Below are 15,506 nucleotides of genomic sequence, written 5' to 3' on the forward strand. Positions count from 1 at the left end.
TGCTTAACCTTGCCATAAGCTCTAACTATACCTTATAAATACCTCAATAAACCCCAACCAATAACATTCAAACTATCCCTTCAAGAGGTTAGGAATCATTGCTGTGGTTTACCTCTGAATGGATGAATTTCTTCTGAATGACACTCGTTTTTGTTCTTCTCTTTCAGGTCTTCAGCTGGCTATCTTGTAAGTATGGCTTTAATAATAACCTTCTATTTTCAGATGACAGTTTTCCAATATCTACATTAATAAGCCATTGCCATGTGAAAACCTTCTGTCTATAGTGGCTGTGAAGTGATATTTACCTAATAGTACTCACGTGTAAAAAAGAGAAGCTATTTGGAGGTTAAAACCGGTGTTTTTTAAAGTTAGAATCCATTTAGTAACATATTATATCATAATACCCAAAATATCCTAATTCGTATTTTCTTAAGAAGCTGCAAATCAATTTGTATCTTGACGCTGAACTGCAGATCAACAATTGATAAAACTAAACTAATGAATGTTGCTCACTCTAGGATCAAATTCTAAACGTGCCGTACAGTTATTTGACTATTATATGATGCTAACGATTAGCTGGTTTAAAAACCCCAACAAAAAGCAATGTGGGTAGGTGTGTTGAAACGTAGTGTGGTGACTATTGCCACTCAATATCACAGAGGGAATGGCTGAACTGGGTAAACTAGTTGGACGCGTGTAATCTCCATTGCTTTCAATACCATTTATTTTCCAACAAACACGGTCAAAAAACTGTTTGCTCTTCCCAGTCCCAGATCACCCACCTGTACCAGGGACATCAATTATATCCTGTGGCCCCATTACGCCATCTAGTGTGCAAAATATAACAAATAACATATGTTTATGTTTATGGTTATTTAGGATCCCCATTAGCTTTTGCTCTTGACAAAAGCTACTCTTCCTGGGGTCCGACACTTAAAACAATACAACAATACTCAACACAACAACATTCAAGACATAAGTCCTGACATCATTAACAACATCACACACATCATGAACAATCTCATCCACTTTCAACATCAATCTCAGCCAAGGATGAGTGCACAAGACACCCACCAGTACAAAGCATGAAATTAAATTAAATTAGGGTTCACAGTTCACAAGGGGTACATGCTCATTAGTAGATGGCACTTCAATCTCTTCTTGAAAGAGGCTCTGGACTCTATGTCAGCAAGGTAGTTTGGCAATGAGTTCCATTGTAGCTCTATAAGTCACAGAAGAGTTCAGAAGATGTGTCCTGGGTGTAGGTGCCAGTAGATGGCCTGATGTAGCTTGTCTAGTCTGATGGTCATGCTCGTCTCTTGTGTAAACTATTTGATCATAATTGGACATTTTCCAATTTTTCATTTCTCAACCAGAAGCCAAGATAGATTTCTATGCATAACTCCAATATGAGTGTAATGGCTGCAACACGTAGTATAGATTCAAGATTCAAGGGTTTTATTATCACGTGCACAGCAGCTACAGTGTAGTTATGGCAATGCAAAGCTTAGGTTCCTCCTAGGGTTTTATGAAATGACACGTTAACTTCTATTTGTTCTTGAAATGACTCATATTCTTCATTATATGATAATTTAAGATTGAGGTACTATAGTTTTACTTTTCCCTTCTGGCAACGCTGGTGGTGACCATCTTTTGTATCGGAAATGTAACTCCAAGCAAGATGCCAACCAAACTTTAAAAAATACATATATATATATTGAAAATAACTGAATGGACAAATGGCCAAAGCTGTAAAAAAGAGTATTTTATTTCCTTTGTAATAAGAAAAAACCTCCATGTGATCTAATTCATGTTGTGTTTGCTGTTGATGAGATGACTGATTGATCTTTTCTTTCTTTCAGACTGGAGGAAATACCGAAAGATGATTATTATTACAGTAATTGTTGTTGGAGGTGTCATTGTGTCCGTGGAAGCGTCAGTGCACTATCCACAGAAGTAAGAAGACCTCAGGGGTTTATTATTCCAATAAATGCATTTTGAAGGGACTAAAGTGCATGTGCAATGCATGTGCAATCAACGGGAAATGAAGGATGCTATTCAACTATTAACATAGATGCTTTTGAGCTGAAGCTTTGGATCACTGATGTTTTATCTAAGGTGCATTAGAGAAGAATAGATGGAAGAATAACAAACCTGCTTTAAGTAAATGACACTTACAAATTCACACAAAATTCAAGTTAAACTTATAAGACAAACCTGCCATTCGTTGAAAAGTCTTTAAAGTCGACTCTCCAGTATTATTGATAAAGTTCCTCCTGTCAAAATTGACACGGCCTGGTTTCAGGTCAAGGATGTTCTTTTGGTTTCCCCTGGACCGGTAATCCATTTCACACACAATCAATGTGAAGAGAACTGATCATGTGACTTTAAAGGGCTAGTTTGGATGTTTAGAAGTGGGGTTGTATGAGGTGTTTATCTATAGGCATTGTATCAGTTACAGTAGATGGCGGAGCGCACCCCAAAAAGGGAAACCCAACGTAAATAATGAAAGATAATTCTAAGTGTACGGTATATTTGGAATATCTTCAGTGCTTAACCTTGCCATAAGCTCTAACTATACCTTATAAATACCTCAATAAACCCCAACCAATAACATTCAAACTATCCCTTCAAGAGGTTAGGAATCATTGCTGTGGTTTACCTCTGAATGGATGAATTTCTTCTGAATGACACTCGTTTTTTTTCTTCTCTTTCAGGTCAGCAGCTGTTGCAGTTGTTGCTGTTGTAAGTATGGCTTTAATAATAACGTGCCGTACAGTTATTTGACTATTATATGATGCTTGTTCTACGACATTAAATACATCAGCAGTGACCCCACTGGGGATTTTTGAAGAGTTTACGTGTCTGAAAAACGATGGTTGTTAACAAGTGGCTGAATAGGACTACAGAAGTTGTGGAGGCCGTTGTACGTCATTACGCCGAACACGTGAACACTCCTCTAAGTTTGTTTGCCCTGTTCTGCTTGAAAGCAAGTACCTGCCTCCTGCAAACTGTTCAAACAAACGCTTCAACTTGAACCATTTTGAATCTGTATTTTTGAATATGGATCTTAAGTTGGCGTGACGTCGGCAAAATGCTAACTCACTTCTGGGTTTTAGGACTCGTCACTGCACCACTCTATTAGCTGGTTTAAAAACCCCAACAAAAAGCAATGTGGGTAGGTGTGTTGAAACGTAGTGTGGTGACTATTGCCACTCAATATCACAGAGGGAATGGCTGAACTGGGTAAACTAGTTGGACGCGTGTAATCTCCATTGCTTTCAATACCATTCATTTTCCAACAAACACGGTCAAAAAACAGTTTGCTCTTCCCAGTCCCAGATCACCCACCTGTACCAGGGACATCAATTATATCCTGTGGCCCCATTACGCCACCTAGTGTTCAAAATATAACAAATAACATATGTTTATCTTTAACGGAGGCGTGTGGTGCAGTGGGTTGTGCGTTGGTGCATGTCGTTGTGTCCCTGAGACACTTCACCCCAGATTGCTCCTGTGGGGATTGGCCACAGCATTGAGTAAGTAAGTCGCTTTGGATAAAAGCGTCTAACAAATAACATGTAATCTATGTTTATTTAGGATCCCCATTAGCTTTTGCTCTTGACAAAAGCTACTCTTCCTGGGGTCCGACACTTAAAACAATACAACAATACTCAACAACATTCAAGACATAAGTCCTGACATCATTAACATCACACACATCATGAACAATCTCATCCACTTTCAACATCAAACTCAGCCAAGGATGAGTGCACAAGACACCCACCAGTACAAAGCATGACATTAAATTAAATTAGGGTTCACAGTTCACAAGGGGCAACCTGGTCTCACCAGAGTGCGTGACTCCACCACGACTCCTTAACACCGCATTGCGTGGTGGAGTCACGAACTTTGCTACATTTACGTGTCTGCACCACGCAAACAACCCCAATGTAAAGTGAATGAGGCTCCTTTGTCGTGGTGCACACACACATTTCTACAACGTCCAGCAGTGAGCTTTTATTCTATAAAACGTTTTTAAAATCTACTTTATAGCTTGTAGTAACTCACAGGAGGCTTCTTTTATTTTATTTGTATTCATAATAATTTTTATTTTTCGTCAGAATGTATTATGGTGCATTATTCACCAATGTTTGTTCTCAAAAAACAGTGCATTGTGTGTAATACAACTGTGATTTTTATTAAATTAGTTCGTTTTTAAGGAAGGCCAGAGCTTCAGCTGTGTCAAAGAGATTGTTCCCTTTAGTTAACGTTATTTAAAAGATAATTATATTCCTATTTGATCAAGTCCACTTTATTGTATTACGGACCCAAAGAGCGATGAGCGTCCATTCCCATTGGATAACAGAGCATTTTACACCCGGAAGTAAGTATTCTCCTTACTGTCCATTGATTTTATTTACAGTGATATCTGCACTACTCATCGACTCAAAAACACCAGATTATCCTTGTTAATTACACAACATTGATTGGTTTAAATTGTGTACAATGCTTTTGTATTTTCCCCTTTCGATTCGGAGAAACAAATATTTTTTCGGAGTGTGTGGATGGCAGAAGACACTACACTACCCAGAATCTTCAGCTATGGGACTACACCATGTGCTTAGAACGTGTCCTATCCCCCCCCCCCCCCCCCCCCCCTTAGGTCACAGGCTCCTCCAACAGTGCAACACAATAAAACAGATAGGCTCCACAGAACAAATAGTGCAAGTAAATACAAAAAGAAAAATAGTAAAATAGTAAAAAGTGAAATAGTGCAATAAGAGTCTATATACAAGTGATTGGAATATGATATATTAGATAAATAATTTCTAAGTAGCAGCCAGATGAATGGTATGGATGTTGTTTCTAAGTTCAGGTGTTTAATAGTCTTATGGCCTGTGGGATGAAACTGTCCCTGAGTCTGGTGGTTTTAGTCCGGATGCTGCGGTACCGCCTGCCAGACGGCAGCAGACAGAACAGTTTGTGGGGTGATGGGGGTCTTTTATAATCCTGAGGGCTTTCTTTAAGGTTAACCTGGTATTTTTACTCCACTACATTTATTTTAGTTACTTTACAGATTTGGATTAATGATGTGAAATATGAACAACCCTTAAATCAGACTTTAGTTACACCTGAGTAAAATTCAGTGAATTCAGCCAACAATCAGGCGAGATATTTGGTAGTGGGTGCTTGAGAAGACTAAATATTTATCTGCAGATCCCTATAAAGCATATTCATTACTCGTTATTCTCTACTAATAGTTAATTAAAAACTGTATATAATGGCTATTTTGCACATCCCTTTCAAGATTTCAAGATTTTCTAAGGTTTATTGACATATCATATACACAACTACGGTGTAGTTATGCAATGAATGAAACACTTGGGTCACAGGTTCATCAACAGTGCATTACAAGACATCTATCGATATCTGTGTACCTCCACCATTAAACATATTCTGCACATTTCTTATACTATCTACATACATCTTATAAGAGTATAATTAATATGTATAATATCAGTTAAAATAAGTGCTTCAACATAGTTAACATTGCAGGAAAGTTGATTGTCAAGTTCCAAAACAAACCATGCAATATATTAGACGTTAAGTACTTTGTCAGGCTTAATATCTGTAGATACCCCCAAAGCTTTTTTCTTATTTAAAAGAAGACCTTAACCTAAAGTATTCTTTAATGTTTAAATAAAGCCTTATTAGTTTGTCTGTTTTGCACATCCTCCTATCAGGCACTAAACTGTTTTATTGTAGAGATCACTTACAGTATCTTCTTGATATTTTCTATTCTATATTATTTATATCATTGACCTTCCACTTTCCCACTATATTAAGAGTATGTACTCTTAATATTTAAATGTTTTCATCAAATATAACACATTCAAAAGTGCTTTACAAAAATGAAAGACATTAAGAAAAAGGCATTTTAAAACAGTCATTAAAAAGCAACACCTGCATTGCATTACTCTAAACGTGTAATAACGTGCTTTAACCAGTAGGAGGTGCGGGTTAAAAAGCTGTCAAGTTTACAGTGTTAACAAAATAAAATATACTGCTGTTTCTGGTTTAGTTTACGACGGATATATTCTGTTATTGTTTTGATATTTGTAATACAAAAGCGATGTAAAAAAAACCACAGCAACACAGAAAAGATGGTCTTAACATGACCCAGCGGTCTAGTAGTTAATAAAAAACAATAATATCAAAACAAATTATTACTACTAACTTTATTGTGAAATTAAAATAGAACGGTAAAAGAATAGTTTCCGGTCCATTCTGAGGCCCGATCTCTGTAGATAAATAAAGAACTACGACAGATGTGTAATGTTTAATGCAGCCAAACCATTCATTACAATGCATTCATGTGATGACTTTCAAAGAGTAAAGCAAGCACTGCTGAATAAAGTATGATTTGATCTTTTACGAAACGTTTTTTTCATTGGAATGCAGTTGGAGGTCAACCAATCACAGAGCTTGAGGTAAAGCGGAACAATAGCTGAGGATTCTGGGTAGTGTAGTGTCTTCTGCCATCCACACACTCCGAAAAAATATTTGTTTCTCCGAATCGAAAGGGGAAAATACAAAAGCATTGTTCACAATTTAAACCAATCAATGTTGTGTAATTAACAAGGATAATCTGGTGTTTTTGAGTCGATGAGTAGTGCAGATATCACTGTAAATAAAATCAATGGACAGTAAGGAGAATACTTACTTCCGGGTGTAAAATGCTCCGTTATCCAATGGGAATGGACGCTCAGCTCTTTGGGTCCGTAATACAATAAAGGGTACTTGATCAAATAGGAATATAATTATCTTTTAAATAACGTTAACTAAAGGGAATAATCTCTTTGACACAGCTGAAGCTCTGGCCTTCCTTAAAAACGAACTAATTTAATAAAAATCACAGTTGTATTACACACAATGCACTGTTTTTTGAGAACAAACATTGGTGAATAATGCACCATAATACATTCTGACGAAAAATAAAAATTATTATGAATACAAATAAAATAAAAGAAGCCTCCTGTGAGTTACTACAAGCTATAAAGTAGATTTTAAAAACGTTTTATAGAATAAAAGCTCACTGCTGGACGTTGTAGAAATGCGTGTGTGCACCACGACAAAGGAGCCTCATTCACTTTACATTGGGGTTGTTTGCGTGGTGCAGACACGTAAATGTAGCAAAGTTCGTGACTCCACCACGCAATGCGGTGTTAAAGGGCCCATGTCATGGCCATTTCCACTGATCATAATTACATTGTTGAGGTATACTAAAATAGATTTATACTGTGCAATTTTCCAACTCACATTGGTTTCGCATACAGCATCTCTGTCAAGCATGTGTATTCAGCAGTATTCACTCTCTCCACTAAACGACTCGTTGGAGCTCTTGCCCCCCCTCCCTGTGAGCCTAGTGTGCTCCGATTGGTCAGCTCGGCCACTCTGTTCTGATTAGTCAACCACCAGAGAGGCTCCGCCCGCTTTTTTCGGGGAACATCAGTGTAATACTGGCGTCAGTACAGCTGATATTTTATACGCTAACTAACCGAACTGAACCTACAACTGTTGTTATAGAAGAGTGTGACGGCCCCAGGGCCTTTGTGCAGGTGTGTTGCAGGGCTTACGGTGGGGTGGAGCTGAAGAGGGTAATCAGCGCGATCACGGACACCTCCGTAGCCGGTGCTATTAATCCCAGCGGCCCGGCGATTCTCTCCCCGACCACCTATAGTTTTGTAAACTCGTGTATGTCTCCTTGCTTTTCCGTTGTGGCCTACGAGCCGGTCATAACAAAGAGTACGTTATTTTTACCTGTAATAAACTACGACTGTTTGATGAGAAATCAAATCATGGTTTGCTATATATGAATGATATGTTATAGGAGCAAATAATTCAGGGAAGAAAGGATAGGCCTACTAAGTATTTCCATTAAACTTTATTTTTAGAAATGTACAAAATGAACATAAATATACATATATACACGGTATATCATCCATTCCTCCTCGCATCTTGCCTGGGGCAGCCGGTGCCTTTTAGCACGAGGCCTCAGTAGTAGTAGAAGTCCCGTCCCCGTCATGGATTGTCCGCCAGGATCTGGCTGGACGAAATCAAATGCAAATCACAAAATATTAGAGAAACTTAGTTGTTTTAGATTCGTTAGTAGTAGTTGTGGTAGGAGTGTAATGAACAGCTTGCCTGCTAATATGCTAACCTAGCTTTGTTTACCTTGGTAGCTAACACGATATGAACGTTAGCTTGGAGGAAAGGCAACTATAATGCAGTGTAATAAAACTACTATGAACAAAAGCCAGTGGTTCATATTAGGCTAGCAATAACGTGTTTATAATTGCAATCGTATACGGGTATTCTGCTACGTTCGGTCATACAATGTACCTTGCATGAATACATTGTTTTGCGCTAGCATACAGCTAGCCTCGTTAGCTATACATGCAGTATATGTACTGTCACAATGTACGGTAAATCACCCGGAGTATACTGTATGAGTATTCCGTGTGTGTGACTGCAGACATTCTCCTGCCATGACAAACATGTAAGGCCATCTGCTGACATTGTAGTTGATATATTTAAACGCTAGCAACGTAGCATAACAAAAATGTTTTTCCGACCAAACCTAGCTCTAGCTCCGTGGGTTATATCGGTAGCATACACGCTACGCCAGCTATAATGTAATTACGTTTCGCGACTGACCGCACGGCAAATCACCCGGAGTATACTGTCAATAGGTATTTTGTGTGTCAATGCAGACATTCTCCTGCTATGAGATACATGTATGCAAGGCCATCTGCTGATATTAGAGTTGATATATGGAAACGCTAGCAACTTAGTTAGCACAGTTAGCACTGTGTCAATGGCTTAGCAGTCCAACACACAGTGGCGTTTTTATATGTACAAAAGTGGTGGGGCACAAAAAACTTAGATGTCTATATATAAGCTTCTGCAGTGACGTGCAGTGAGGTTCATGGCTGGTGAGGCACTGGCACTGACTCTTCAGGTTTACAAATATTATATTTTGACCTAAACCAAAATATAATATTATTTTCAAAAGCTTTTTTTGTCTGATGCTTCGATTAATTTTAAACAGACAGTTCAACAAAAGGATACCCAAAAAATGTCATTTTATCATTTAAATATTGAATTGTTCTCTCTTAGTAAGATCCCATTTTCAATAAAATGGCGGTCTTACCTTGACTTGAAGATGAAGTCCATTTGCCTATCCTTCTGGACAAACATTTCTATTACTTTTTTGTAAAAGTCCTCCTTATGTTCTTGTAGTTTCAAAAGTCTATCATAAATCTAATCCATAGATTTATGATAAAAAAATTATATAAGTAGGGTAGACATGTGGATATTATCCGGCTAATCAAAACGTGCATTTATCAAACAGGTACGTTTCCCACAGATCTTATTTCGAGCTATTTTCTAAAATCCTCTGGAGAAATCTCATTGCTTTTTTGTGCTTACTTCCTGGTTTTAGGACGCGTCACTGCAGCTCTCTCGTCTCCTCTTCAAGCACCACACTTTTCGCGGCACACGTACTTACAGCCAATCAGCTCTGAATGATTTGAGATGACGTATGGTGGGGATGGTAGCTCCATGCCCCTCTGGTCATTATTTTTTTGCCACACACATTTCATTACAAAACACTCTGAGCATGCGCAGTGAAGTTTTTACAGTCACCGTTGACTTCACAGCGAGAGGAAGGGGCATAATCAGGTTTTGTCCCACATGGCTCTAAACAGCTCAATAGGCACACACTGTGACTGTAGACACACTAATTAGAAGAACACAGACTAAAACAGCAATGTACAGACGAATCAGATGATTAAACATGATCTTAAAATATATTTTATATTTTTTTTTATTTATTTTTTTGCATTTTTGTAATCATTATTTGTAATACTTTCTGCTGACACTAGATGGGGCTGTGCCCCACCTGCCCCTAATGACCAGTCGCCACTGCCAACACAGTTTACACATTTAAACAGTCTTGTTTGATAAATACACAAATAACAATGCAAACTTACAGGTTGTGTACCCGAATCTTCCCCTGCTCCAAACGGTCCAAACAAGCTGTGCATATCCGGCCTCAAACTGGGCAATGTTTTGGAAGCTTTCGTCTGTGAAATGCCGGTTCTTCGAACCTCTGAAGGAACAGTGTTAAAAAGAAATTTCAACCACTGACTTCGTCGTGGTTCTTCCGTCGGTAGGACAAACAGCTCAGATTTCTCCTCACATTTCAGGAAACAGGTCCTTGGCAGTGGCATGACTGGATGATTGTGAACTGAACCAGAGCTTCCAACAGTAAATGTTAGGCTGGCAGAGGGTGCGGCCAGCGCCGCTGGGTGTGGCCATAGCTCTTCGGGATTGGTCCATTTCGTTCCGGGTACCGCATGACATCAGGCCGTACCCGTAAGACTCAAATGGGCAGTGACGTATCTCCAACGAGGCGTTTTGGGGAGGTATTTTCTGTGTTAGAGTTTTACTCGCTACAGGGTGTACTTTGAGGGTTTTGACTCTGCACACCGTTTACATGCATAAAAACCTTCATAACACACAAGGGGACGGGTAATAACCGGAAAAGCATGACATGGGAGCTTTAAGGAGTCGTGGTAGAGTCACGCATTCTGGTGAGACCAGGTTGACAAGGGGTACATGCTCATTAGTAGATGGCACTTCAATCTCTTCTTGAAAGAGGCTCTGGACTCTATGTCAGCAAGGTAGTTTGGCAATGAGTTCCATTGTAGCTCTATAAGTCACAGAAGAGTTCAGAAGATGTGTCCTGGGTGTAGGTGCCAGTAGATGGCCTGATGTAGCTTGTCTAGTCTTATGGTCATGCTCGTCTCTTGTGTAAACTATTTGATCATAAAAATACAGTGTTTTTTTTGCCAAATTGGACATTTCTGAGAAAAGGGATAACACCAGATTGCAGACGTTTCTCAACCGGAAGCCATGATAGATTTCTATGCATAACTCCAATATGAGTGTAATGGCTGCAACACGTAGTATAGATTCAAGATTCAAGGGTTTTATTATCACATGCACAGCAGCTACAGCAGGCATGGGCAAACTAAGGCCCGCGGGCCATATACGGCCCGTTGGGCTTTTTAATCCGGCCCGCCGAATATTGGTACAAAATTGTCCAAATTATAGTAAAGACCGCATTCATTTAGCCTTTTTCCTGCAATACCCAGCATTTCAGTTGATCCCACTAGATGGCGCACTCTAGACACAAATTACCTTTTGCTGGAGTCGGCAACCCACCAAATACGTCATGCTTACATTGGAGGGGGTCAGTTCACGGTTAGTAGTACAGCGAATACAAATTGTAACAAGCAGTAGCGCTGAAAAAGGGGACTAGAATGCGACCACACACTTACGCACACTTATATAAAGTCAGGCAACACTAACCAGCTTAGTGTGATTCTGTTTATTTTGTGTAGAAAACGGCTTATGCCACAATATGATAGCAACAAGTAGTCGAGATAGTCTGATTAGCTTCGGTTGCTATGCTAACATCACCTGTAGAATGCCAGAGAAACTTTCATAACAGCGTTGTGATGCCAAACAGCGTCAATTCATACTGAAACACATTCACTGATGGGGATGGGGGATATGTATCAGCTGCTTGTGTGACAGTCGGACAGTGAATACTTCACAGCGGCCGCTGCCTTGAATTAACAGTAGAATACACTCCGGTGCACGAGCAGCACTGCAGCGGGCGGTAATACCGGCGCTGAATCACATTAATAAACAATGTACCACGGCACTCTGGAGAAAGTAAGGTTGGAGAAGTAGTTATTTAATCTAATCTGGCTTCGTATGATTAAAAACGACCCGACGCAGTCCTCTATTGATGTTGTTGTGAGCGGTGTTGCGGAGAAAATCAGCGACGTAAAACTCTGTGTGGGTCATAAGAAGGCACGTAAACGATTACGTCATGACGCAAACGATGACGCAATGACGCAATAACTCACCTTTGAACCTAATTCACCTTTGAACCTGCATCTGTAACAATGAGTGGACCAAAGAAAAGAAAAGTCGACAATGAGTGCCGAGTGTTTAATAAGGAGTGGACAGCTAAATATTTTTTCACCGATCTGCTACTGGCCCAGCCCGTCTGTTACATTTTAAAACTCATAGTGGCCCCCGAGCCAAAAAGTTTGCCCACCCCTGAGCTACAGTGTAGTTATGGCAATGCAAAGCTTAAGTTCCTCCAACAATGAAATAGTGCAAATGAAACTGAGTTTCAATTTGAATAAAATAGTGCAGGTGAAAGAAGAGAATGTAAAGTTAAATATTGTACAGTGAAATGCAATTAACTATAACTACTAACATATAGTTAATACCTATGGGTTTTATGAAATGGCACGTTAACTTCGATATGTTCTTGAAATGACTCATGTTCTTCATTATATGATATTTTAAGATTGAGGTACTATAGTTTTACTTCTCCCTTCTGGCAACGCTGGTGGTGGCCATCTTTTGTATCGGAAACAATTATGAACATGTGACTCCTAGCAAGATGCCAACCAGGCTTTAAAAAATATATATATTGAAAATGACTAAATGGACAAATGGCCAAAGCTGTAAAAAAACAGATTGTAAAAAAGTGTATTTTATTTCCTTTGTAATAAGAAAAAACCCATGTGATCTAAATCATGTTGTGCTTGCTGTTGATATGAGATGACTGATTGATCTTTTGTTTCTTTCAGACTGGAGGATTATTGGAGGAATTGTTGTTGTAGTTGTTGTAGTAATCATTGTGTCTGTGGCAGTGCACTATGCACAGAAGTAAGAAGACCTCTGGGGTTTATTATTCCAATAAATGCATTTTGAAGGGACTAAAGTGCATGTGCAATGCATGTGCAATCAACGGGAAATGAAGGATGCTATTCAACTATTAACATAGATGCTTTTGAGCTGAAGCTTTGGATCACTGATGTTTTATCTAAGGTGCATTAGAGAAGAATAGATGGAAGAATAACAAACCTGATTTAAGTAAATGACACTTACAAATTCACACAAAATTCAAGTTAAACTTATAAGACAAACCTGCCATTCGTTGAAAAGTCTTTAAAGTCGGCTCTCCAGTATTATTGATAAAGTTCCTCCTGTCCAAATTGACACGGCCTGGTTTCAGGTCAAGGGGGTTCTTTTGGTTTCCCCTGGACCGGTAATCCATTTCACACACAATCAATGTGAAGAGAACTGATCATGTGACTTTAAAGGGCTAGTTTGGATGTTTAGAAGTGGGGTTGTATGAGGTGTTTATCTATAGGCATTGTATCAGTTACAGTAGATGGCGGAGCGCACCCCAAAAAAGGGAAACCCAACGTAAATAATGAAAGATAATTCTAAGTGTACGGTATATTTGGAATATCTTCAGTGCTTAACCTTGCCATAAGCTCTAACTATACCTTATAAATACCTCAATAAACCCCAACCAATAACATTCAAACTATCCCTTCAAGAGGTTAGGAATCATTGCTGTGGTTTACCTCTGAATGGATGAATTTCTTCTGAATGACACTCGTTTTTTTTCTTCTCTTTCAGGCCATCAGCCTATATTGTAAGTATGGCTTTAATAATAACCTTCTATTTTCAGATGACAGTTTTCCAATATCTACATAAATAAGCCATTGCCATGTGAAAACCTTCTGTCTATAGTGGCTGTGAAGTGATATTTACCTAGTAGTACTCACGTGTAAAAAAAAGAAGCTGTTAGGAGGTTAAAACCGGGGTTTTTTAAAGTTAGAATGCATTTAGTAACATATTATATCATAATACCCAAAATATCCTAATTCGTATTTTCTTAAGAAGCTGCAAATCAATTTGTATCTTGACGCTGAACTGCAGATCAACAATTGATAAAACTAAACTAATGAATGTTGCTCACTCTAGGATCAAATTCTAAACGTGCCGTACAGTTATTTGACTATTATATGATGCTAACGATTAGCTGGTTTAAAAACCCCAACAAAAAGCAATGTGGGTAGGTGTGTTGAAACGTAGTGTGGTGACTATTGCCACTCAATATCACAGAGGGAATGGCTGAACTGGGTAAACTAGTTGGACGCGTGTGATCTCCATTGCTTTCAATACCATTTATTTTCCAACAAACACGGTCAAAAAACTGTTTGCTCTTCCCAGTCCCTGATCACCCACCTGAACCAGGGACATCAATTATATCCTGTGGCCCCATTACGCCATCTAGTGTTCAAAATATAACAAATAACATATGTTTATGTTTATGTTTATTTAGGATGCCCGTTAGCTTTTGCTCTTGAAGAAAGCTACTCTTCCTGGGGTCCGACACTTAAAACAATACAACAATACTCAACACAACAACATTCAAGACATAAGTCCTGACATCATTAACAACATCACACACATCATGAACAATCTCATCCACTTTCAACATCAAACTCAGCCAAGGATGAGTGCACAAGACACCCACCAGTACAAAGCATGAAATTAAATTAAATTAGGGTTCACAGTTCACAAGGGGTACATGGTCATTAGTAGATGGCCCTTCAATCTCTTCTTGAAAGAGGCTCTGGACTCTATGTCAGCAAGGTAGTTTGGCAATGAGTTCCATTGTAGCTCTATAAGTCACAGAAGAGTTCAGAAGATGTGTCCTGGGTGTAGGTGCCAGTAGATGGCCTGATGTAGCTTGTCTAGTCTTATGGTCATGCTCGTCTCTTGTGTAAACTATTTGATCATAAAAATACAGTGTTTTTTTGCCAAATTGGACATTTCTGAGAAAAGTGATAACACGAGATTGCAGACGTTTCTCAACCAGAAGCCATGATAGATTTCTATGCATAACTCCAATATGAGTGTAATGGCTGCAACACGTAGTATAGATTCAAGATTCAAGGGTTTTATTATCACGTGCACAGCAGCTACAGTGTAGTTATGGCAATGCAAATCTTAGGTTCCTCCAACAATGCAACATATTATATATACAGGACATAAGACAAAAAAATATATATAATAAAAAACTTGAAATAGTGCAAATGAAACAGAGTACAATCAATTTTAATAAAATAGTGCAGGTGAAAGAAGAGAATGTAAGGTTAAACATTGTACAGAGAAATGCAATTAACTATAACTACTAACATATAGTTAAAACCTATGGGTTTTATGAAATGGCACGTTAACTTCTATTTGTTCTTGAAATTACTCAAGAAGACGTCATATTCTTCATTATATGATATTTTAAGATTGAGGTACTACAGTTTTACTTACGCTGGTGGTGGCCATCATTTGTATCGGAAAAGTAGGAACATGTGATTCCTAGCAAGATGCCAACCAGGCTTTAAAAAATATATATATTGAAAATGACTGAATGAACAAATGGCCAAAGCTGTAAAACAACAGATTGTAAAAAAGTGTATTTTATTTCCTTTGTAATAAGAAAAAACCCATGTGATCTAAATCAGTAGTTCTCAAAAGTTCCCACTTTTGGG

General features: G+C 38.6%; 1 protein-coding gene across 18 annotated transcripts in view; it reads left to right on the plus strand.

Annotated features, from left to right (window-relative positions):
- The window catches only part of LOC117489241, a 72,135-nt gene that overhangs the window by 15,721 nt on the left and 40,908 nt on the right, over positions 1 to 15,506 (plus strand). For 16 of the 18 annotated variants that reach the window (XR_004556591.1, XR_004556590.1, XR_004556589.1 and 13 more), the window contains 4 exons: positions 168 to 186; positions 1,863 to 1,956; positions 2,718 to 2,745; positions 13,588 to 13,603. Coding sequence is in view for 13 of the 18 variants with exons in the window: in XM_034138419.1 (XP_033994310.1) it covers positions 168 to 186; positions 1,863 to 1,956; positions 2,718 to 2,745; positions 13,588 to 13,603 (157 nt within the window). In the remaining 5 variants the exon portion in view is untranslated. The remainder of the gene's footprint in view (positions 1 to 167; positions 187 to 1,862; positions 1,957 to 2,717; positions 2,746 to 13,587; positions 13,604 to 15,506) is intronic. The other 2 variants (XM_034138421.1, XM_034138422.1) reach the window with 2 other exon arrangements.

Source organism: Trematomus bernacchii, unplaced genomic scaffold (assembly GCF_902827165.1).
Source record: "Trematomus bernacchii unplaced genomic scaffold, fTreBer1.1, whole genome shotgun sequence".
In the NCBI taxonomy this organism is placed as follows: domain Eukaryota; kingdom Metazoa; phylum Chordata; class Actinopteri; order Perciformes; family Nototheniidae; genus Trematomus; species Trematomus bernacchii.